Raw genomic sequence first — 24,375 nt, forward strand, 5'->3', positions numbered from 1 at the left:
TTGTAAACATTTGACTTCCAATACATTTGAGGTTTGGGTTTGCGTTGCTGCATGTCAGGCAAAAAAGTGCTATAATTCATCTCTCTATTGAAATAGCAAGAAATGTTCTTTTTTTGTTCACAACAGATTTTTCACTACGAGTGAATACAAATGCGCATCTGGAAGTTAAACAGCGCTTCCAAGTTCAGAGAGGTTTCTCTGTCTGATCATATCTGAAGCTTGTGTTACAGAGAAGCTGAAAGACACCACATAGACTCAAAACCAAGTCAGTTATGGGTCCATGTGGTTTAACCATCATGTAAATGTTGCACCAGTTTTGTAAAGTATACAGATAAATAACTGAACAAAAATATAAAGCCAATCTTTGTTCTTAGGAGACATGTAGGAGTTAAAGTCCTTAAGTTGTATATACATTATGTATATTTATACACTTAATAATTTTTTACTTTTCAGTAAAAGGGGCTCCACAAAATATGACAATATGCCATACTTAATGAAGTAAGTCACAGACTTATTTTAGAACGGAGGAACACTTCCACTCCCATCTGAAAGACAAAAAAGGGAAAAGAGAGAAAGAGGACGTTAGTGATGTATTTTCAGAAATGTTTTTTCATCTCTTTTAACAAGACTAAGATAAAAGAAAAGAGACAGATTCTTACCTTTGTGGAAGCACTGTGGCGATGGATGACATTGGAGTTGATACAACTCAGGTTGTTGCCCTAAGCCAGGGGCGATCGAGGCACCTGCCCCAAACATGGGTTCCAGGACAGCCAGTTCCTCTAGGAGGGACTGATTGCAAGACACAGCAGGCATGGGCGAGACGATGGGCGTGGAGGTGGCAGGGCTGGGGGAGGCAGTGAGGATGAGGGGAGGGGAAGCTGGGATGGAGGAGCAAGAGGACACAGGAGATGACACCACCTCAATCTCCATTGCTTCCTCCGCTAGCCCCTCTCCTTCTGCCATTGCCCCGGCCTCAGCAGCCACAGTCACCCCGCACCCAACCATGGAGTTACATTGCGCCGATTGGACGCTACAGAAGTGGCCCACTCCCTCAAACTGGGAGGGTTGGCGCCAGCACACTGGGGTTTGAGGAGAGATTGGGCTGGAGGGATTGGGCATAGGGGAGGGGGAGGGGGAGCAGAGGCCGGGGGACTGAGGAGGAATGAAGTTGTCTTGGAGGAGGGTTTCTAGGATACTCTCTTCAAACAGAGAGTCATCATCGTCGAGGAACATGGGAATGTCCAGACCTCTCCATGCTTTGATGGGATAAAACTCCCTAAGCATGTGGACTGAATCATCATCAGCAGTTTCAACGGCGGGAGACAGGAAGGGGGAGGGAGGGGAGGATGAAGGTGACATGGAGGGAGGAGAGAGTTTGGACAGGAGTGGATCCAGGTAGAATCCCTCTGCCAGTGAGCTGATGTGCTGAGCTAAGAGGGATATTTCTGCCCTCTCCTTCTCCCTCTCTCTTTCCAGGGAGAAGAAGGAGAGACAGGGCTGTTTGCCGGGTGAAGCCTCAGGGGTGAGGAGGCCCTCAGGGGGATACTGGAGGTGCCCCATTGGTACATCTACATACAGTGGACCCCGAACCTCGGGCAGGGTCATCACTGTGCAGTCGCCGTCTCCAGGGCTGTCAGGTGTGGGGGGCAGTTTCTCATAAAGAGCTCCACTGCCATGCTCGACAGAGAAGAGGAAGTCAGTGGATAGAGTCGGTAGCTTGAGCGGGAGCTTGGTGGACAGGGTGGTGGGGGGGGAGGGGCTGGAGGTGGTAGTTGGTGGAGCTGAGGAGGAAGCTGAAGGGGCCATTGAGGTGGTGGTGGCGGTGGCTGTTGTAGCAGAGGGCGGAGGAGTGGTAGTGCCAGCAGGGTCGAAGCTGAAGAGGGGTTCACCGAATGGGAAGCTAGAACCAGCAACATGGGGAGTGTAGGGTGGCGTGCACACAAACTCTTTGGTCTGCTGAGCTTGTGAGGTGGGGACAGGGGGGAGAGGCAGAGGGAGAGCTGGCAGTGGAGGGTCAAGCTGGAAGGATGGCGGCAGAAGAATGTTCTGGGTCAAAAAGTCTAAGTCTGCTACTGTTTCAACAGTGACTGGAGTGGGAGAGGAGGCAGCTGAGGGGCTCTCAGTGGGATGTTGCTGAAAGAAGCTGTCTTCCTCAAGAGAGGAGATACTGGAGCGAGGGTCACCCTCCACCTGCATGGCCTCAGCAGCAGAGCTTCCTGGTTCATCAGAGGAGCCCACACTGCAGCCAGCAGTGCTGAAGTCAAAGGACTGGGCTGACAAGCCACTGCTGCCTGGGGTGAAGACTTGGTCTGGGCTGGACAGGGTTTCTGGAGACTGGAGGCTCAGACCCTCCTGCTGAGAGGTACCGCCACTTAGAACCAGGGTCAGCTGGGTGTGCTCTGAGCTGAGCTGCTGACGCACTGAACAGGCCTCAGACTCACTGAGAGAGAGAAGAAGAAACAAAGAAGAAACCGAAAGTTAGGATGGTATTTTTCTCAGTATTCATCATTCTTTTGTCCCCAAATTGATGATTGGTGTGTGGTTTGAAAAAAAGTCAGTAAATACCTGATGATATAGTTGTTGCTGATGATGGGGATTTCTCCAGGCTGCAGCTGAAGCACCATGTAGAGCCAAACCCACGATTGGTCCTGAGCTTGCACACGCACCACCATTTCAGCTCTGCCCTCTCCTCCTTCTCTTACTGTTGAACAACAGTCACAGCACAAGTTGGCATCTTGTATGTAATCATATTAATCATCATAGTGTTTTTCACTGTGTGGATGTGCCAGTGGGCACGATGTGTGTGTAATTGTGTGGGCATGGATGGTTGTAACTGGTAGGTATGTGTGAAGAGTACACTTACATAGGCTGCGGTGTTGAGCGGAGGCATGTGACAGATCCTGTGGGTGGAGGAGGCTGTACCAGGAGCAAGAGCGTAAAGCTGTCACATCAAAGCCGAGATAGGCGCTCACACTGTAGGAGAGAGTGGGTGGTGATATGTTAGGAGGATCATTTTTTAACCATTTAGTGATCTCATGAATAGACTAATATACCAGTAAATATTAAAGCAACAGGTGGAGGTGAGGATCAGCTATTTGTGTGAACTCACCTGTCCTGGGCAGTCTGCAGCCTCATGTCCCGGCTATGCTGGGAGTGGAAGCAGGCCAGAAACAAGTTGGCCTCAGCAAGAGGAGGGGTGGAGGTTGACTCCCTCTCTGCCCCAGGGCTGGAGCGGGCCGGGTGGGGCTCCAGAGGGGAGCAGAAACACACCCATACAGGGTTGGATGTCCAGTAGGACCCAGCAGCAGTAGAGGCAGCGGGGGGAGAGAGGCAGCGAGCTCGGATCAAAACCAGCTTGTTCCCAGCACTCTGCCTCCGCACGGACTTGGAGGTGTTAAAACGGCAGCGGAAGAGACGGTCTGTGGAGGAGGAGAAGATGAGAGGGGGGTTATTAAAAATCATATTCGGTAGTCAGTCCACATTAGACTTGTGAATTTAATGTTTGTCTTACCCATCTCAAGTGACGTGGTGCTTGACAGGTTGGTCCTCATGTTAAAGTGGTCTGAGGCGTCGATAATATCATACACACTGTCCCCCTGTGCCACAAGATCCACCTAAAAATTACAAACAGAAACGTTATTTATTAAGCCCAAAGTAGAGCTTGAATAGTACTACTGAACTACGAATGGAATCGGTTCCGTGTAGACTCACCATGGAGTGTCCGAGGTGGTCGGAGACGCTATCTGACAGGTACAGGAGCTTCCCTTCCCCAGTCAGCAGCATCAAAAAACCCGGCAGCGACTGCATCAACTCCGACAGTTCGAGGAAAGACAGAAACCCAGCGCTCTCCTCAGCAGTTTCCGCTTCTAGAGAGAAAAAATGGGACAGGAAAGATATTTGTTAATAAACCTGAACCTAATAAGAATGAACACAACATACCTGATCTCCGCAATAAGAAAAACAGTGGCCGCAGTGTGTTTCAGCACCATGGACAGCGACGCGGCTGTATTTATGGTGCTAAAGCATTTCAGCACCACGGACAGCGACAAACTTCTATTAAACGCGTTAACGACCTTGTATATCGACTATTTGCGAATAATGAATGACCCACAGCTCGAGATATGTATCAAGTCAATTGCCTGCGATGCCACTAAAACACTTGTTGATTCCACCACTGAGAGATTTCAGTCTGTCAATGCAGCACATGACATTCATCAACAGGTCGTTTTATTCAGAGTAAATTCATTCTTACCTTGAGTGAAGAAGACGGAGTTCCTGGTGTACATGCAGGCAAGTGACATGATGTGCAGGTATGAGAGCCGCGCTTTATCTGCATCGGATATGGGCAACAAGTCCTTCAGGCTCCGGATCTCCGCGTTGATCTGGTCCCGTCGAGCCTTGGATGCTCCTTTGGTTGAGCGGTACATTGTGGCCGGTTGTTGCGGTGAACTATCGAAATTCTTCCAGATGTGCGTTGGAGAGTTGAGAGCGGAGTGTTGTTTAACGCCGTGCCTCGGCTGGAGTCGGGGTGCCCTGTCTCCGAGATGTGTTAAGAGACAGGTTGTAAAAGTGGAAAAGCTCTGAGGTGTGTTATTGGACTTTCATCTCAGCTAGGTTTGTTTTTCAGAGAAAGGTTATAAAACCTTCTCCTGCCCTGTCTCTGTCTGCTTTAGCTCCGCCACAGCGTCCAGCTTGGATGCTGGCAGGCTGCTGGATGTCTGTCCACCCTCTCAGAGTGCAGGTGAATCGGCGGCTGTGGTAGCCGTCTCTCGCACAGAAGTCCGTAACCCGTAAATCTGGTTGAGGGACTCTGCTCGCCAGTCACTTATATAGTCTGGGACTCCACCGGAGCAGGGGGGCTCCCAACACACCGACACCGACGTAAAACGAAGGGAGGGGGTGGAGAAGAAGGGGGGGAGGGCGAGGCGAGGGTGATAGATATGTCTCATATCAGTGTAGCAATGGTGAAATTCTCCCCCTCCCTTTCCCGTGCCCTCTCCTTTCGGTGACACTTCATCGACGTCAGCGCTTCCCTCTCCTCGGTGATGACGTCGGTCTGAAATCGGGAGCTCCGGCGACGCAAAAAGCCCGATTTGGACAAAACCGAGTAAGGGGCGGAGCAAGCGTAAAACGTAAACGGAGTCACCGGACTCCGGTGTACTGGAGCAGGAGGAGGGATGATGGGAAGACTTGGTTGCATACGAAAGAAGTCTCTGTGTTTATATGTCTGGCACTTGGTAGGCTACCCGTCACTGCCTGTTTGCCCCGGACCTGTCAGTAAACACGGCAGGTGCTTGTTAGGTGCGATTCGATCATTTCACTTTGACCACATTTACTGTCAACATTTTAAACATGTGAGATTGATGATGCAGAGCTGAACACAACATGCTCATTCACCTTACAGGAGACGGACATGGATGCTGAGGCTGTTTCACATCGCTTCGTCTCTCCGTCGCCTTTTCTGAATGAAAATCATTCTTGAGCAGCTGAAAACACTAATGGATGCATAATCCTACACAGAATGTGCCTCCATTTTTAAAATGTTAGACATGAATGCTGCGCTTGTCCCGTGCCTTCATTGCAATTTCACATTTGTCTTGTTAAGAGGCAATCTTTAGCATTTTGTGAGCATTTTTTTCTTCTCAATACTGTCGATAAGAAATAAACTGAAACACTACATGTAAGGTTTGTTTTTATATATGCAGTGTGATCCACGTCAGAGCTAAATCTCCATTGCATTGTGATGGACAGTAACGTTTTTAGGGTTTAATAATTAACAGGCGAGAATAGACCAACTCTGAGTGACCGTGGATTTGCGTTGGAGGTTGTGGTTTTGATTGTAGAATAAAAACATGGACTCGCAGAAACAATCAGAGCATGATCAAATGCAAATCACTGAAATAAACAAACCAAACAGCTGGCCAGTTTGACTAGTAAGGCGCTCAAAAACCAGTTTAGACCATCAAACACCAGCAACGATCTTATTATAATTCTCTCTTATAACTGTTTAACGAACGACGTTTATGTGTGGTTTGGCGCTTTGGTCTCTTCCTCCGTTTAAAACTTACAAGGACGATCTTCATAATGAAAAGTGAAGTCATTTTAATGAATGACATTCATGAATAATGTGACGCGCGCGCAAATAGCAGCCGGCATTGAGCAACCTGCAAACCTGTCACCAGTCGCATGTGAGGTAAACCGTGCTGTTTCTAAAAATAGGTTTGGTGACCAACACAAGGACTGCGAGGCGCGCCCCCGCATCCCGCTCTGATCGTCCTATTTATAGATAAGATTTCACTTTTAACCTAAAATAGATCTGTAGTATGTGCTTCACATGTGGATCCGAGCAGACACACACCTGGATCTGTGTCGCTGCCCACACTGTTCATCCGGACAAATTACGATGCTGTGTGTGTGTGTGTGTGTGTGTGTGTGTGTGTGTGTGTGTGTGTGTGTGTGTGTGTGTGTGTGTGTGTGTGTGTGTGTGTGTGTGTCCATTTCTAATGGAATACAGAACCTGGTCTACATCTACTTCAGATTAATAAAGATAAATGTAGAGTCAAGAGGATGAGGCCTATTTGTCAAAAGGTATTGCTTACTTTGGCCCACTGTTTACCTACTTTGACAGTTTTGAATATGCAAAAGATAGCTCATTGATGAATCATCCTGCTTCTTGCTTTACTTGATTCAGTACCTGTGTGTGTCTTTTCTCCTTTGGAGTTTGTTTTGGTCTCATATTTCTTATTGGATGACTAAGCCATCTCTGCCTTTTCTCCTATAGTTGTATTTCCATCAGTGCTTCCTGTTCAATAATGACCCAAAAGTACCAGATTGTTACCAGACGATCAAAGAAGAATGGCGGATTTGCACATAGAGGTACTGATTAATTTACTTTTTCCACTAAAATGACCCATAGTCCTCACTTTCAATGTGTACAGGTTAAATTAGCTTCACTTGAGCTCTTGAAGCCGTACAAATGAGAAAAATGAGTTTGTCTTCTCTGCTCCACATCACATGGACGAGCAGCGCCTCCAGAGCAGACACACCAGTCTGTTTCTAGTGGGAACTATAATGTGTCATGACAGTGACATCAGTTTTCCTTTTGGCTATTCTGGATGCAGCGTTACACACATTCATTAGAGCAGTTTACTCAGAGAAGACATCAATGTACAGAGGTTGTGCAAATCTATTTTCTTTTTTAAAGAGCCCGACTAAAATGACTGAAATTGATTCATGCTTTTTCTTTCAGGTGCATCTAATAACCTTTCACTTGGTTTGATGTTGGCCCTGTTGTATGTTTATAGGTAAAAATCATCCAGATGTAATTCCTTCTCCTGGACTTAATGAACACAACAGGTGCCACATGTGAGTCCCCTAACCAGGAAAACGCAGTGAGAGTATGAGTAAGTGTGAGATATCTTGAGTTTAGAGTCTATTGTTCTCTCTGCCTTCAGAACCATTTTCAATTTCCAGCTAGAAAGTACAGACTAAAAAATAGTTGTTTTTAAATTAATATCAACACAAATATGCCAATGGATATTCATATATCAAGTCTACTACTACTACTACTACTACTACTACTACTACTGTGGACTGACAGTCACAGAAAATTAAATAATTCTCTCTAGAAAAAAATGCCAAGATTCCCTGGTTCTATATTCTTCGTTGTGAGGATTTGCTGCTGTACTAATAATGATCATAAACTGAAGGCTTCATCGTGGGCTTGGGAAATGGTGATGGACATTTCACACTATTTTATGACATTTTATTGAACAAACAAACTAATCAAGAAAATAATTAGTTGATTAAGCAATAATGACAAGAGTTGTTAGTTGTGGTCCTCATCTCCATACACTCCAACTGTAACAGCCTAGTTTAAAGGTGGGGTATGCAGTTTTTGGGAAAAGTCAAACAAACACACCAGAATTTGAAAATATAGCTCTCCTCCTGATGCTCTCCCCTCTATCTCCTAATCCCCTCCAACCAGACGAGCGCAGCCATATGTACACAATTTATACAGTAACCTATACGAGTCCTAGTCATTCATTTCAATCATCCTGATTGTGATTGTGTTCCCAATGTCATTATATAGCGGCAATTCTATGAGAATTATTGCCTGTTTTTTTTACAAACTTGTGGGCCTGTAAAGCCCTTTGAGATGCTGTGATTTAGGTTGTGTCAGTATTGGCAAAGTAATTCAGAGATTGAGAGAAAATGTTGTAGTTTAGCTTTCTGCTAACCGTAGCTGTGAGCTTTAGCCTCAGCTGTGAGCTTTTGGCTACGGTCAGCAGAAAGCTAAACTATTGTCAATGTTTTCTCTCTATCGCTAAGACACTTCTCAAATATTGTTTTATTGCGTTTATAGTCAGACACATTTTTAGACTCTCTCTCTTTGAGCAGTCTGTCTTTCTTTTGAGAGTTGCTTTGCAGTGTATTTAGTTGTCGCCAGTTACAACTTTTTCTGCAGGATTTTTCGCTATTGAATCAGGCTTTCACCATCTGAAGGCATGAGGACCCGCATCTAGAACAGCCAATAGGATCACCCTCTCTCTGAAATGGCATGTGATTGGCCAAAGTCCCCAGTCACAGGCTAGATATTCTAAAGCCTGAAAATGGAGCAAGGAGCAGGTGCAGCGCTCTAGTATTCTCTCAGACAACTTGAATTACAATATGTTAAAGGTTATTGTGGAATTTTTGTCCAATGATGCAAAACAAAACTGCCTACCCCAGCTTTAAGTCAGCAACTCCATGTGGACAAAACTGGAACATTTGTCAGCAGTGGCAATGTGTTCTTGTTGCTTAGGAATGATAATGAAAATATGATGTGTTCAGTTTGGTCTTGTGTAGCATATTCATAACTGTATCTTAGCAGTGTCTAGTCGCCACATATGCTTCAGTAGTGACAGTCTCAGCCCTTATTTTTACAGCATGGTGTCATATTTTATGGCTTTGTTTGTGCAAGTAATGATGTTGCATTACATTTGATACTTGCTACTGCAAAAAGGGTTGTTTATTATATCGACCCACACCACTTCCCATTCAGTAAAGCACTAAACTCTTATCCTGACATTCTCCTCAGGAATTACCTCATACTGCATTATGGCATTACCTTCCCCCAGAGTTTTCTTGTTTAAACAACCTCCCACCCTAACCAGTAGTCTGGCCGTTAAAATGCTTGTGTCCAAAAGTCTTCAGGTTATGGTCCTCTGCATCTTGGTGCCATTAGCAACATAACTACTCCAGCATTCTTGTTTAATGTAGAAAAAAAAACATAAAATTGAGCAGACAACACATTTAAGTCTGCTGCATCATTAACTAGCCTATGAGCAATTTGTGGCCTTGTCTTATATTGGCTATCATTACAGTAATTAATGATAGACAACAAACTATAAAAAAAGGATTATTTTCCAAATGACTGACTACAAAATTACTTTTTCCCTGGGTTTGACCTTGTAGGCTGTCACCATCAACCACAAATTAATTTGACAGTGAGTTATTTAGATTCCAACTCTCTCTTTATAGTGGACCATGCCAGTGTTTGAACACAATTTGTTTCATTTCCTAAACCACATATTCATTATTACTGACCATTTTCTAAGCCTTTTTTGTGATTTATGAATGTGTGAAACTTTCAGACTCTCAATCATATGTGCTTGGTGTTGTTGTCAACTGTGTTGCTCTCAAATGATGTCTCAGCTTTTAAATTATCATCTTGGAAAAGACATATTTTCCTAACAGGCATTAAAACTGCCAAAAATTGTTCTCTTTATGTAGGAAATCTCCGCACATGATTACAAAAGCCCAATCAATTAATACTTACCTTGATATGATTCATTTGGATCTTGGACACAAGGGTGCATGGTGCCAGGGAGGAAACCATTCTAGCCTGGCAATTTATGTGTTATAGTCATCATCTTTATCTGTGCGTTCTTTTTTGCTTTCTTATTGAATTCTGGTACATTTTTTCTGTAGAATTTAATATGAGATGCTCTGGATGATGAAGGGGGCAGGTTATTTATTCTTTCTTCATTCTTGTTGGTAACCAAAGTGCTTCACAGTTACTATTAAATACGATATGCTGATGACCTGAGAGGTCTAGATCTGGACCTGTATGGGATCAGCAACACACTGATTCAAACCAATTTGGAGTGCCCAGGACGCTGTGGAGTCTCTGTTCATAACTGTGCAGCTAATTTGAACTAATTGTTAACAGACATGCTACAGCTTCTTGGTCTAAACAAGAATATAGTGCATTACAATACTCAAGACATGAGAAGATAAAATAATGGAGGATTTGTTTGAGCTGTTAGCAACATAAGAAAGGACATAGTTTGGCAATATGTTTTAGCCATGCTAGCAGCGTGGATCAATGTCGTTCCACCACCTTAGTCCAGACTGAAATATCTCAACAACTACTCAATCAGCTGGCACAACATTTTGCACAAACATCCCATGGTTCCCAGGGGAAGCATCATAATGACTTTGGAGATCATCTGACTTTTCCTGTAGCACCACCATGACGTTGAGATTTATGGTTTTGAGTGAAATATATCAACTATTGGATGGTTTACTGTGAAATGTGGAACAGATAAACATGTCTGAGGAACATGATTTTTCATCTAGAAGCCAGGGAACCTAAAGTACTGTTGTAAAATTTCAGTTGTCCGATTTAGGGCATAATTTCAATGTTGTTGATTATGATTTCACTGCAGGCACTAATCTCTTGAAGACAATTATGTAAAATGGCCAAATTTGAAAGTTCCACAAATACATAAAACTATATTTAATAATTTCCATACCATATAAACCCCAGTGTATACACAGTGATTCATTATAACACAGCAACACAAATCCTCTTCACTCTAAGTAATATGAGCATTTCCAAGCAGATCAACGGGTAAAGTTGTTTGAATAGAGCACGACTATGAGTCTGCTGCGACACGTGAATCTCATTTTCACTGGATTTTTAACTAAGCACACATCACTTTCTTCAAGATGTGTTTTCAAAGATTGTCTTTTTTTATGGCGCTTGCAGACTTTCTCTGGGCAAAGATAGCACACATCTGTAGCCTATGCAGGAGCTTCCAGAACAAAAACACTCAAAGTTGTTTTTGTTTTTTTCCGTCCAGCAGTCTCGTAGGTACTTAGGCTGTCCTGGTGTCCCACACACTCTCTTGTCTCAAGCGCTGCCATTGTTGCAGTTGTCATGATAATCCCTGTCATTATGAGACAGGGTTGTGTTGGTATCATAGGTGGGTGGCAGAGAAGAACATGGCTGTGGAGAGGCGGATGGGTGAAGAGCGAGGGGTCGGAAGGATGAGTGCCTCGTCTCCCTGACAGCAAATGGACTCAAATGAATCCAATTAGTGGGCCGTCTTTGTGCCAGAAACTCCTGTTTGTCTCAGTATTCATGTGGAGGCTCATTTAGTCTTATAACACTCTTTAGCAAAATTATTCATCCTGGCACATTAAGCCGAGCACTCACTCATTCACTCACTCAGTAATTTTTCCGCTCAGTGAGTCATACATTTTTACACTCAATAACTCTTTTACTCAGTCACTCATTCACAGGGACATGTCTGGTACATTTTGAATGGCTGTCTGAGTTAGGTTTGGTTGTTTTCAAATGTAATTTATTATAAACTTTCAGACAGACAGAGATTAATTAATGCGTTGCATTAGCCCGACGAGCTAACGGTCAGTAATGGATGAACAAGATGCTAACAGCTCAGTGAGACTGTACTCAGGTACCGCTGTGCTTTGCTAACACGCTCATAATCGCAATGTTAGCATGCTGACATTTGGCAGATATAATGTTTACCATGTTCAACATCTTTTAATGTGTTAGTATACTAACATTTGCTATCAGCACTTAACACAGAGTACAACTGAAGCTGATGGGAATGTCACTTACTCACTCATTCACTCAGATTCACTTTCTTACTCCATTATGCTCACATTTATTCTTTCACTCACTGACAACACTTGGTCACTCATTCACTCAGATTTCTCACACATTCACACATTTTCTGTCCTATCCACACATTCACTCTGCCATTTACTTATTCACTAACTCACTCAGACACTGATTCATTTGCTCACTCACTCATACCTTGATCCATTCAATTAGATTTGTCACTAACTCACTCACTCATTTACTTGATTTCTCACAAAATCAGCCACTCTCTCTGTTATCCACCCATTTACTTTTTCACTCATTCATTCACCCGCTCACACCTTCACTTGCACACATTACTGTATCTCTGTTAGATACACATTCAAACACATTTCTCACACAATCACTCACTTTCTCTGTTATCCACATATTCACTTTTTTACTCACTTGCATCTTCACTCACTCACTCACATATTACCTTGCTCACCCTCAACATAACTCACTTTCTCTGTTATCCATACATTCAGTCTTTTAGTCACGTTAAAGCTGTGGTAGACAGTTTTTTTTGTGATATTGGGCAAAAACTTTATGATTATCTTTCAGCATATTGTAACTCAAGTGGTCTGAAAGAAAACTAGACCTCTACACCTCCTCTTGGCTCTGTTTTCAAGCTTTAGAATATCTAGCCCGTGACTGGGGGCTTTGGCCAATCACAGGTTATTTCAGAGGGTGTTCCTATTGGCTGTTCTACAAATGCAGATGCATATGTACACATGCCTTCAGATGGTGAAAGCCTGATTCAATAGCAGAAAATCCTGCAGAAAAAGTTGCTATTGCAGCACTTGCAACAACTGCAAAGCTACCCAACAAAGGTAGACGGACTTCTCAAAGAGAGAGTGTCTAAAGAGCGTCTAACAATAAACGCGATAAAACACGCTTCAATATCGGCAAAGCGTTTCAGAGATGGAGAGAAAATGTTGCTAAGTTCATGTTTATGTAGCAAGCTAGAGCCTTCGAATCACAGCATGTCATCTCAAAGGGCTTTACAGGCCCACAAGCAAAGAAAACAGGACAGTACAATGGCATCAGGATCACAATCAGGATGATTGAAATGATTGACTAGTACTCGTATAGGTCACTGTATAAAACGCGTACATATTCCCAAGCACGTCTGGTGGGAGAGGCTTTGGGCAGAGAGGAGAGCTGCAGGAGGAGGACTATATTTTCAAATTATGGTGTTTTTTTTGCCTTTTCCAGAAAACTGACTACACCCGCTTTAATTCACTCTGATATTCTATTATGCTCACTTACTTATTCCCTGTGTTTAACTTGCTTTCTCATTCACTCACCTTCACTCACTCATATTTTCTTGCTCAATCTCACTCATTCAATCTCACACAGGCCTCCTCACTCACTCACTCACTCAATTATTCACACGATTACACACTCACTTACCAACACTTCCATCACACACACACACACACACACACACACACACACACTCACACACACACACAAACACACACACACACACACTCTCACACACACACACACACACACACACACACACACACACACTGAGCAGATGTACAAAGCGCAGGAGTGTTCTGGCTCATTCTGTACACACACACACACACACACTCGTACAGTCGCCAACAGGTGTGACTTTCACAGCTTCGGCCGTTGGCATAGATTGAAACTGCGGATGAGGGACGAGCAGCATGTTCCTCCACAACCTTAGTCATCACATCACAGGGAACAGAGAGGATAGATCATCATTCTCTGCAGCAGCTCCATCTTTGTATGACTTATAAGAGTTTATTACAGATAAAATGTCAACACTTTACTGACAATGAGGGATAGATTGTGTTTATCTCAAATGTAAATGGGTTTAGAAAAAAGTTAATTATTTCTGGACCACTTCAGGGTGAAGTGTGGTATTAGATGGGGGGGGGGGATACTTCCAGGGTAAACAAACAAGAATGGATTTTAAGCCAAAGGTGAAAGATACTTGTCCTTTTTCCTCTAAGACTGTCTTTTCTTTTTTCTGTTTATTTTTACACCCAAAGAGTCAAGGTCTGTGCTTTGCTTCTTGAAAGGAAGGAGCTAATCTGTCGCCTAGCAACACCTCCCACTCCTGCATCGAAGCGGGAGCGAAAGAGAGAGAGAGGATCTGGAGTAAATAGGAGAGTTAAGAGATAGAAATGTAGAGACACAAAGAGGTAGAGGGGAACAGAAAGATGGACTTTAGTGTGTGTTATCTGAATCATAGAAGGAGATTGATTATCACATACAGTACATGTACCGCTCGATACTGCATTATGCTTACATATTCACACTCGTGCATCTATGTGTGAATACATACATAAATAAACAGACTGTTTCGTAGTTTTTTATCCTGAATCTGTTGTTTAACCTGAATTTGAAAGGCTGATCAGAGTTTGGAGACTGTACATTTGTTGTTGCTATATGTCTCATATACTGTGCATTACATCTGTTGCTCCCATGTAACAATGTTAACAAATAGATACATTTAAAAAAGGAGATTTCAATAGACAATTCTAGCATTGTCTTAGTTTTTGTACAAATGTAGAAGCTAAACCTTGATGGGAATGAAGGTTAACCCTAACCCTAACCCTAACCCATTATCATACAGTCTGCTGCATTGACAGTGAAAGGAAAAGACTTTACTTTTGGGTGTACATGCTGCCTTTTGTTAGCATTTTGCTTTTATTTGATAGTAAAGAAGCAGACACCAACACTAAACATGGCAAGAAAAAGAAGGTGCTATGACATGCTAAAAAGATCCTAGACTGGATCTAAACCAGTAATACTTTTAGTTGTTATGATAGTATGCAAGTCACCAGGATCCCTGTATATACTGCTTTTTGTGTATGAAATATCAGTTTTTTTTTTTCATTTTTTACATCATTACATCAGTTCATCAAATGGCTACAAGTATCCAGGGGGAAATCTGATCAAATAACTATTAATACAACCAAATACAGTGAAGTGGTACAGGAAATGATGGGGAAATAGAGAGGAAGGGACAACATGCAACAAAGATCCAGTTACGGTTACATGCTACACTTCTTAGACCTCTAGGCTTCCGTGATCCCCCAGCTTTTATGTCTTGCGGGAGATCAAAATGATTATGACAGGATCTGTTTTGGACTGAGAACCTTTTAAAAATGTATGCTTAAACAGCAAGTGGCCCTCTGGGTGCTTCTCCCACACTCTGGACACATCTGGGTCAAGTGAATTTGTAACTCTAGGTCAGTGGTGGTTGCCAATCTTTTTAAATAGTGACCCGTTACAACAAAGAAATATCTACTTGCAACCACCAAAGTAGGATTTCTTAGAGCTCCAAAGAAGTCTTAAAACTTAAAGCTCCCATATTATGCTCATTTTCAGGTTCATAATTGTATTTTAAAGTTGTACCAGAATAGGTTTACATGGTTTAATTTTCAAAAAACACCATATTTTTGTTGTACTGCACAGCTCTCTCTCACTGCTGCAGATCCTCTTTCCACCTGGTCTCTGTTTTAGCTACAGAGTGAGACCTCTTTTCTTCTTCTTCTTCTGTATTATCTTTGATTGCACATGCGCAGTAGCTCAGATGTAGATCATGTCAGCTAGCTAGCTCCATAGACAGTAAAAGAAAGGCTGTTTCTCCAACTTCGGTCAGTTACAAGGCAGGATTAGCTGGGAGACTTCTAAATGAGGGCGCACATGTAAGTAGTTTGTTTTTGTAGATTATGGTGAAGTTGTGTGTGTTGTAGCAGTGCTTTGCTATTGAGAATGAGGTAGCATGCTAGCGTTAGCATTAGCGTTAGCATGCTACGAGCTAACGGTTGCGGTTAGCCAGCTCGTTTCGGCTTGTGACGTCACAAGCCGTGCCAATTTTGAACAGCTCATCCGAAGACTGAAGGCAGGACACATTCAGAAACTGTATCTCACTAAAAACAGCATGGATGGATTTTTTTCAAAATTTGTATGCATGTGGAAGCACCAGAGACACAAAAGAACACCCCAAATCCCAGAAAAAGTGTTTTTTTCATAATATGGGCACTTTAAGAAAACCATTACAACAAGCATTTTCTTTCTGGTTTCCTTTTAATCACCTTGTGACCTCTCAAATGTATCTTGTGACCAGTTGTGAGGGTGCCGACGTCCCCAGGTTGGAACCACTGCTCAAGGTGAATCCTACCTCTTACCCAATGCATGCTGGGACAGGTTCCAGCCACCTCATGACCCAAGAACAGGATATGTGTTGTGGAAAAAGTAAGATTCATTAGTTTGGGCCTTAAATTGTGTCTCTAGACTCGGAAAATAACGTTTTAATGGCAGTAACTGTGAAATAAGTCTGTGGATGTAATGATTCAGTTCATTTCACATATGTGTAATCATAATGCCTACAATATCTTTGCAGTATTTGAGCGTATATGTTATCTGCTGCTCAGTTCACACACCAGCTCCTTCTGACTACATGTCACTCCTGTCAGATCTGTCAACAGACAGACGCAACCTGTGAATATAAAACATACAAACACCCACACATATCGCCGCCCACACTCCTGCTCCTCACCTCCCACCTGTATCCATCACTCCCTGCCTCCTTCTCTCGATATGGCTTTGTGAGCCACTAGCCTTGTACCTTTTCTCTTTGCCTTTCAATATCCAGTTTATTTTTAGCAGCCAGGGCATAGAACAGGGGGCAGAAGTTTTTCACTAGGGCTCTTTTGTGTGTTCAGAGTTCTATGTCTTCCCAAGGTCCCTCTGATTATACTTAGACTCGCAGGAGAACATGGGGACAATAACTCTGTAAATAGCCAAGATATTTCTGTTGAGGACAGAGTCTGCCGCAAGAGGCTTTATGATACCGCATAAGATTGAACATGTGTCTGTGCTCACAGATTAGGTCCGTATTAGAATACATTTAATAAAAACTATTTTAGCAAGTATTTATTTAACAGCTAATATTACTAATTATACATGTTTATATACAATTTGTTTACTGTAACATACCAGCACAGACACTGACTCTTTCTTCCCACAGTAAGTTGGTGCTGATGCGGGGTTGCCATGGTGACATGTAGATGTGTTACATCATGAGAGACCTCCTAGCAGCAGATCTTTTATTGAGACTCCCTCTCTACCTTTTCTCTCCCTGCTTCTCTTTGTGTGCGTCTTGCTCCCCTCAATTGACTCTCAGCCTCGATTTCAGACAAAAGGTCAAGAACAGATTAAAGACTAAAGAACAAAAGACCTGATATCTGCATTTTACATTTTACATTTTGGTGTTAGCTGAATTTAAACATGTGTCATCTAGACATATTTTCAAGATGAGCAGATAGAGTGAGTTGTTGCATAACAAAAGCAGAGAGTGGGTTGACGAGAATGAGGAAGGAACAGATGTGCTGAATGAGCTTCATATCAGCCAATAAACCATATTTGTACCTTGTTCTTTTCTTAGACTTGGCTCATTTGTCCTCTTTTCCCTCGATGTCCTCACTCAAAACACATCTCTACTGACCCGCGCTTTGATACTCCTCACATAACTATCATTACAGCTTACATTTTAGTTTTTTCCTCCCCTTCTATGTATGTATGTAATTTACTGATTCATTCATTTTGGGCTGATTCATGAATGGATGGGGTCAATTACTTGTCAGCTGTGGCTTGTTTATTTCTTCCCATTGAGGCCTGCTGTCTATCTATAGCGCTCCAAAAATACATTAAAACACAAACAAGACCTGTATGGTGTCAACAAGCTGGAAAATATGTAACAGGTTTTAGACTAATCTTTTTTCCAACCTTTTAAAATTAGCCTTTTATTGGCTATTATCATCACATTGGTTTGTTAATACAACACTGAATTAGAAATGCCTGTAAAAAGCAGGTTTGGAAATATTGTAATATTCTGGTCTCTTAATTGCCTGTTGAGAAGCCGGATTGTTGCAGGTATTAGAGGTCTGTTGGGTTTTTACTGGAAAGCGAGGTTTTATCCATTTTAGGAGAGGTTGTAAAAAAGTTATTGGGCAGATGTGAGGAGTCCATTTACTTGTTTACTCTCTGAAGCACCATTTTAAATTACTAGTATTTCTGCTACTATATATAATCATACACTGCATTTCAAAAGGAAATATTGTACTGTTTACACCACTACATCAAAAAGCTACTTTGCAGATTAGGATTTTACAGACATCAGGTTATAAAATGTAATGCACTGTTACAGATTTAACCACCTGACAGAATATAAAGTTGTTCCAATTAGCTCAACCTTAACCAGATGTTCATACATCAGTAATAATAATGTTATATTAGAATATAACTCTGACAGGGGCTATTCGGCTGCTTAACAAATATTTTTACTTTTGATATTTACACATTGGTATAATATGCTGATAATACTTGGGAAAATATAACTATATAATAATAATTGCAAAATCATCCTTTTTAAAAAAAAAAAAATGCATGTAAAGTATTGAAGTGGTAACCCTTCCTTTTGCCACAAACTGAGCTTGTACATTTGATCAAGGGTACAAAATATAGAAATTACCATAAAGTATTGTTATTACACCAATTAGGAAAATATTTCATGTTTTAAAAGTTATATTGACTATTCCTAAACAAACACATATTCCCTTTGTTTGCCAAAAAGTCATTCACAACTACAGTTACCGTACATAGTCACATTAGTTATGTTCAGAGTCAATACAACTCCATGTTAGATCTCTTTTAAGCAAAGGTTTAACAAAAGTTATGAGACTCCAAATAAATAAATTCTAATAGACTTGGGAGTTGTAATGTTATAGAAAAGGATACAAGAAGATACACAGATATAAAGCATATACATATCTATTGTATTTAACCATATTTTACAGCTGGGGTCTCTGAGTCCACAAACTTTTTCTGAAACATCAATCCCAAATCATGTTTAACCCTCTGGAGTCAAGGCTGATTTTAATTTTCCATGCATTCAGTACAAACTCAGCTATAAGTCTAGCATCTCATTTGTCAATTGAACAAAGAATAACGCTGCCAGGAACCCTAAAAATGTACATATCTTTAATGATCATTACTTAAAATATTATTATAGAACACTTGCAGGTTGTGAAAAACATTGTTTCACTATTTATACACACAAAGACAATAAAATGATGTGAGAAATCAAACCATGAAACTTATTTCTCCACATGATATGAAGTTGTGTTATTGATAATAAAAGTTAATGTATGAGTATCATGCTGATAAAACAAGGTTATGTATTTTAACATTGTTGTATTGATACTTAAGTAAAGGATCAGAATACTTCTTTCACCACTGTCTTCTCCTCAGATGAAAGTCACAGCCCAAAAAAGTTTGCGTTTTTGTGATTTACAAAAATCCTCTCCAGCTTCTGCTTTCTGCCGTTCACATACCATTCACTTTTTAATTTCTGTTTTTTTCTCAGGGCTGAATGTCTTTTCAGCATAGGTCCCTTTTGCCGCTATACACCCACACACCCATAGCAACACATTGTCGTTTCTTGGTAACCACATTTACGCAATGAGTAAAAAAATTAAAGGTAAAGTAGGCATGGGTTAGGTAAGGTCTATATACATATATATATATATATATATATATATATATATAAGGCTCTCATGTAATCCATACAGCTTAAGTTTTGTTTGTTTGAATGGCAAAGTTACATAAAGATGCTTTTCGGGGCCTCTGTGTCTTTGTTTGCAGAGTGCATTCTGTCATCCTCTCAGACACTTGCACAGTCATATCTTTAATTACATTGTTGTTAATCACTGACCCAATATCCTGCTTGCTGCACTAAATTCCCAGTGTGTTCGTAAGAGATTACTCTGACCCGAGGTAATGAACATGCCCAGCTACTGAACCTTTATTTGGACTGGACTGATAAGCTAATTATTTTACAGAGTAATAACAAGAAATGACTCCTGTTTGATTTCAGGCAGGGAATTTATAGAGCATATCACATGTAAGCTCCTGTGTGATATGTGGAGGTCTGGTTCTGATCTGACAAATGTTCAAATAATAATAAGAAAATCTCACAGGATTTATTTCTAAATTAACAAAAAAAAATTTGAAAATCATTAGGTTTGGAAAAAAAATTATACTGTTAAACATTTGAGTCCAAGTAGATTTAAATGACATTTTTGTAGCTTTGCTGGTGTCAGTTTGTTGGTCCACCATTTTGGTCCTGACAGAAATCTCTCAACAACTCTTGGATGGATTGGCATTTTGTGCGCACAGTCATGGTCCCCAGAGGATAAGCCTAATCACTTTGGTGATTCTGTGACTTTTAATATTGCACCATCATCCAATGCATGTCCAATACTTCAGTTTGTGGCCAAATACTTGCTAAACTAATGACATTCCCATCAGCCTCAGCTGTACTTTGTGTTTAGTGCTAATGAGCAGTGGTGGAAAGTAACTAAATACATTTACTCAAGCACAACTTGAGTATTATTTTTGCTTTATACTTCTACCCCACTACACATCAGAAGGAAATACTGTACAAATATAACTCTTTGAAAGGAGCCGTTCTGCATAATGAGTAGCCTACTTTTTCTTATGATACTGTAAGTGCATTTAGCTAATATTACTTCTGTACTTTTACTTCAGTAACATTTTGAATTCAGGGTTTTTACTTGTAATTAGGTATGTTTATATCAATGTATTAGTACTTTTACTTAAGTAAAGGAACTGAGTACTTCTTTCACCACTGCTAATTAGCAAGTGTTAGCATGCTAACATGCTAAACTAAGATGGTGAACATGGTAAACATTGTACCTGCGTAGCATCAGCATGTTAGCATTGTCACTGTGAGCATGCTGTTGTTAGCATTTAGCTCAAAGCACTCACAGAGCTGCTAGCATGTCTGTGGACTGTTAAATAGTTATTGCATCACAAGATGTAGGTTATACTGTAGAGTAGCCTTATACTGTAGGTTTTTCGCAGTGGTAATTAAGATGTAACACAATAAGATTCTCCTATTGGTTTCCTAGATTGGTGGTTAACAACCTTTTTTGTTTTGTCTGTACCACTCTCAGATGAGCTCAAGTACCCCATCAACACCAACCTGTTGTATTGCACAAATCTTTCAACTGATTTTAAACTGTTTTTATTAATACAATGAATTATATAAAAGTGGAAATTGTTAGAGTAATTTGTCACAGACACGGTAATCCTGGAATTGTTGTTTTTGGTCAAATTTATTTTCTTACTGCTACTATGTGAAGAGGCAGAGACGTCCATTACCATTTTTTGACTCTCAGGTTGGTGGAAGTGTGTTCTGTGCATTCAGTCTGTTACTGTAGCTGGTAGTTTATTGCTTATTGGAACAATAAATATTCAAGACCAACCTCACACCAATTTGCAATCCAAATTTTGTGTTTTTATTTTCCTTTTTAAAAAAAAGTGCAGTGTTTTCATTTTCTTATAGAGAGTCTACTAATAGTTTACATACTGAGATTAATGTATACTCTCCTCTATTTCTACTTAACAGTTTTTCTAAATTCATATTTAGAATCCTATTCCTATTTTTCTATGGGAAAACATAGTTTGAAACACATTTTTATTTATTTAATAATGTGTCTGTAAAAGCCAGTAGTGTCTTGTTTTGTTTAAATTAGTCCTTGATGTTTATGTAGTATTGTGTAATTGTCCTCCCCCTCTGATCACCCTCTCTCCATTTATCTGTATATACTGTATGCAAATATCCAGAAGAGAGAGCCATTTCCTGCCTCTTGCCCTCATTAATTTACACTCCCTGCTCACCTAGCCCTTACAGTATGTATTGTGCAGCCTGTTTTTGATGTTGCAAAGATTGCACTGCCCCCTCTTTTGGTTAATGAACTAATATCAGTGTTTGGGGGCTGTGGGTGTAGGGAAATGACACTCCACCTCGCTCTTTCATTCATAAATATAATACCTGTATTGTGGTATAGTGGAGGAGGTAGGCATTGAGAGCTTTGTGTAATGCAATAGGAGAAGATCAAAGCATTAGACCTGGGGAACAGATTGCTCCTCCTTCATGGCAGCATGTCTCAAACTGAGGGACAGAACCAAATTTATATAACATTGAAAGGTGTCTTTTCTGTCTACCATATTTGTTCCATCGTACTGGAATGGTTGGTGCACTCTGCCCCGCATGGGCCTTCGTTTCTCCGTTTCCGGTCCCACGCCATCCCCCACAGGGCACGGCTTGCCCAGAAATTAGATCATACTCCAGCAAAGGTGCCAAAAAAGAGGCCCAGGCGCTCCAGCACTCCCCTCTGCCACCCCTAACACTCCTCCCACCCGTCTGTGTGGGCAATGCCACTCTCAAACACATGCTCTCCTATGTAAACACCCACCCACACACACACACACACACACACACACACACACACACACACACACACACACACACACAAAAGCACAAACAAACAAACACAAACACAGACGCAGACCTACAGCACCAATGCACACTTTAAATACTTTATTTGAATCCTCCAATTACATTAATGCACACACACACACACACACACACACACACACACACACTCTCTCTCTCTCTCTCTCTCTCTCACTCTCTCCACTGTGTCCACTGTGCTAATCGGTGTCCATGGACGGATTTTGAGATAATGCACACCTGAGCACAGCTATGAAAAATGCCCCCCACCCCTCCTTTATACTAACAACACACCCAGACTGAAAACAACACAAAATGACGTCAAACGTTTGTGTCTCTTTCTGTTTGTCATGCATCCACATTTAGTAGTTTTGCGTAGATCTTTAGTCATTTTGTGTCTATTTTTAGTCGTATTGTATCTGTTTTCAGTAATTTGTCATTTAGCATCTTTTTGTGGTTATTTTAAATGCCTTTGTGGTCATTTTGCATCGTTTTGGTTGTGTGTGCGTCTCTTTGCGGTTATTTTGAGTGTCTTTGTGGTCGTTTGGAGTCTCTTTGAGGTTATTTTCTTTTCGTGGCCCGCTGACCCATTGGGCTCCTGGGCCTGTGCCTGGTAGGCCCATTGAGTAAGTCTTCCATGATAGTGTCATCCTGTTTCAGTCAGGTTTTTGTATTTTTATGTATTTGTATGCTGTAGTTGCTGTATTGGACATTATTTGTGAAAAGTAGACAAAGTTGCTTTCACTTTTTCCTCCCACAGGTGTATGAGTTCATGGAGAACTGGAGAAAATGTAGGCTCACTAGTCAATTAGGTTATAAAACCAACACTCTCCTTAGGTTGTTGCTATTCCTGGACTGCTGCTGTGGGAGATCTGTGTGGTCTGCTGCCCCCTTGTGGCTGAACGCTGTCTGCTCTGATTACACAACAGGGCTGTGTGTGTGAGTCATCACCCCCCAGTGAGGACAGATGGGAGGTGTGTGTTTGTGTGTAGGATTGGGCGGAGCAAACAGCAGTGGACTGTGAAATAAGGGCTTTTCCCTTTCTCTTTTTCTCCCTCTCTCTCTCTTTTTCCTTAGTTTTTTTTTTGTGGGTCAGGAGAATCAGTTAACACACAAGTGAAAAGCTGTGACAGTAGAAATAGAACAGAAGGCTGCAGAGCAACAGTCTTGTTTAATTTAAACTGCAGCCATTTTGCCTTTCCTCTCTAATTTCAGGATGTTAAGACGTTGATACAAGATTTTCCTCTGCTTCTTTCTGGCACAGCAATGAAACATTTTAGATTATTAGAGAAGAAGAAAGAAATCTAAATGGGGCCGTGATCTTTCTGTCTTTGTATTTTACTGATTAGCTGTGTAGCTTATAAGAGATTCCAAGCTGCAATTTAGGATTAGACAGAAACAGAAACTCCACAATTGGAGTTTTTACTTTACTGTACTTTTTATTGAACAATATAACAATATACACACGTTAAAATATACAAGTTTAGATGAAGTGTTAGATTGGAAATTTACATTTAATAAAAAAAATGTAAAAACTATAAAAAAAATATATATTTTGACTTTTCCCTCTTACTGGGTCCCCTAGTCGCAAATGGGCCCTAGGCAGGTGCCTAGAATGCCTATGCCTAAATCCGGGCCTGGATATAAAGCAGGGGCCTGGATAGGCAGGGTCACATCGCAGAGTATCTGCTCTTTAATTTGGTGGTGGAAGTTCGATTTAAAGGCAGCTTTAAGGTACATTAGGTCAGGGCTAGATATTGGTGTCGTCTATCAGAGAGCTCAGAATGGCGGCATACAGTCCCCGTTTTGGACTGTCTCATAGTCCTGGATTGTCCTGTAGATGAGCTCAGGGAAGCATCTGTGTGTTGCTCTTTAATGATGGTGAGGCACGATCCAAATTTTCTTCAAAGCCATTTTCTTGATCAACTTTTTAAAACCCAAATATTTTCAGTTTATAACAATAACAAACTGAGAAAAGCAGCAAATCCTCACATTGGAGAATGAGAAAAAAAAATACTTGAATAATAATAAGAATGACATTGTAATAACTTTCACTGTGACACAGAGG

The 24,375-nt window shown here is 41.3% G+C and overlaps 1 protein-coding gene across 1 annotated transcript; it reads right to left on the minus strand.

Moving 5' to 3' along the window:
- Window positions 1-516: 516 nt before the first annotated feature.
- On the minus strand, window positions 517-4,427 carry npas4a (neuronal PAS domain protein 4a). Its single transcript, XM_078261413.1, has 8 exons — window positions 4,253-4,427; window positions 3,712-3,866; window positions 3,512-3,614; window positions 3,110-3,419; window positions 2,864-2,973; window positions 2,566-2,701; window positions 660-2,440; window positions 517-545 (listed from the first exon to the last, which is right to left on the minus strand). Exons 1-8 carry the CDS (start codon window positions 4,425-4,427, stop codon window positions 517-519), a joined length of 2,799 nt encoding a protein of 932 aa, XP_078117539.1.
- Between the last annotated feature and the right edge of the window lie 19,948 nt (window positions 4,428-24,375).

This window comes from Sander vitreus, chromosome 10 (assembly GCF_031162955.1).
Source record: "Sander vitreus isolate 19-12246 chromosome 10, sanVit1, whole genome shotgun sequence".
NCBI classification, from domain to species: Eukaryota; Metazoa; Chordata; class Actinopteri; order Perciformes; family Percidae; genus Sander; species Sander vitreus.

Coding starts and splice junctions, on each gene's coding strand:
- npas4a (XM_078261413.1), bottom strand. CDS start 4,427: ATGTACCGCTCAACCAAAGGAGCATCCAAGGCTCGACGGGACCAGATC. Junction 3,867..4,252: donor CTCCGTCTTCTTCACTCAAG/GTAAGAATGAAT, acceptor TTTTCTCTCTAG/AAGCGGAAACTGCTGAGGAG. Junction 2,702..2,863: donor CGCTCAACACCGCAGCCTAT/GTAAGTGTACTC, acceptor GTTGTTCAACAG/TAAGAGAAGGAGGAGAGGGC.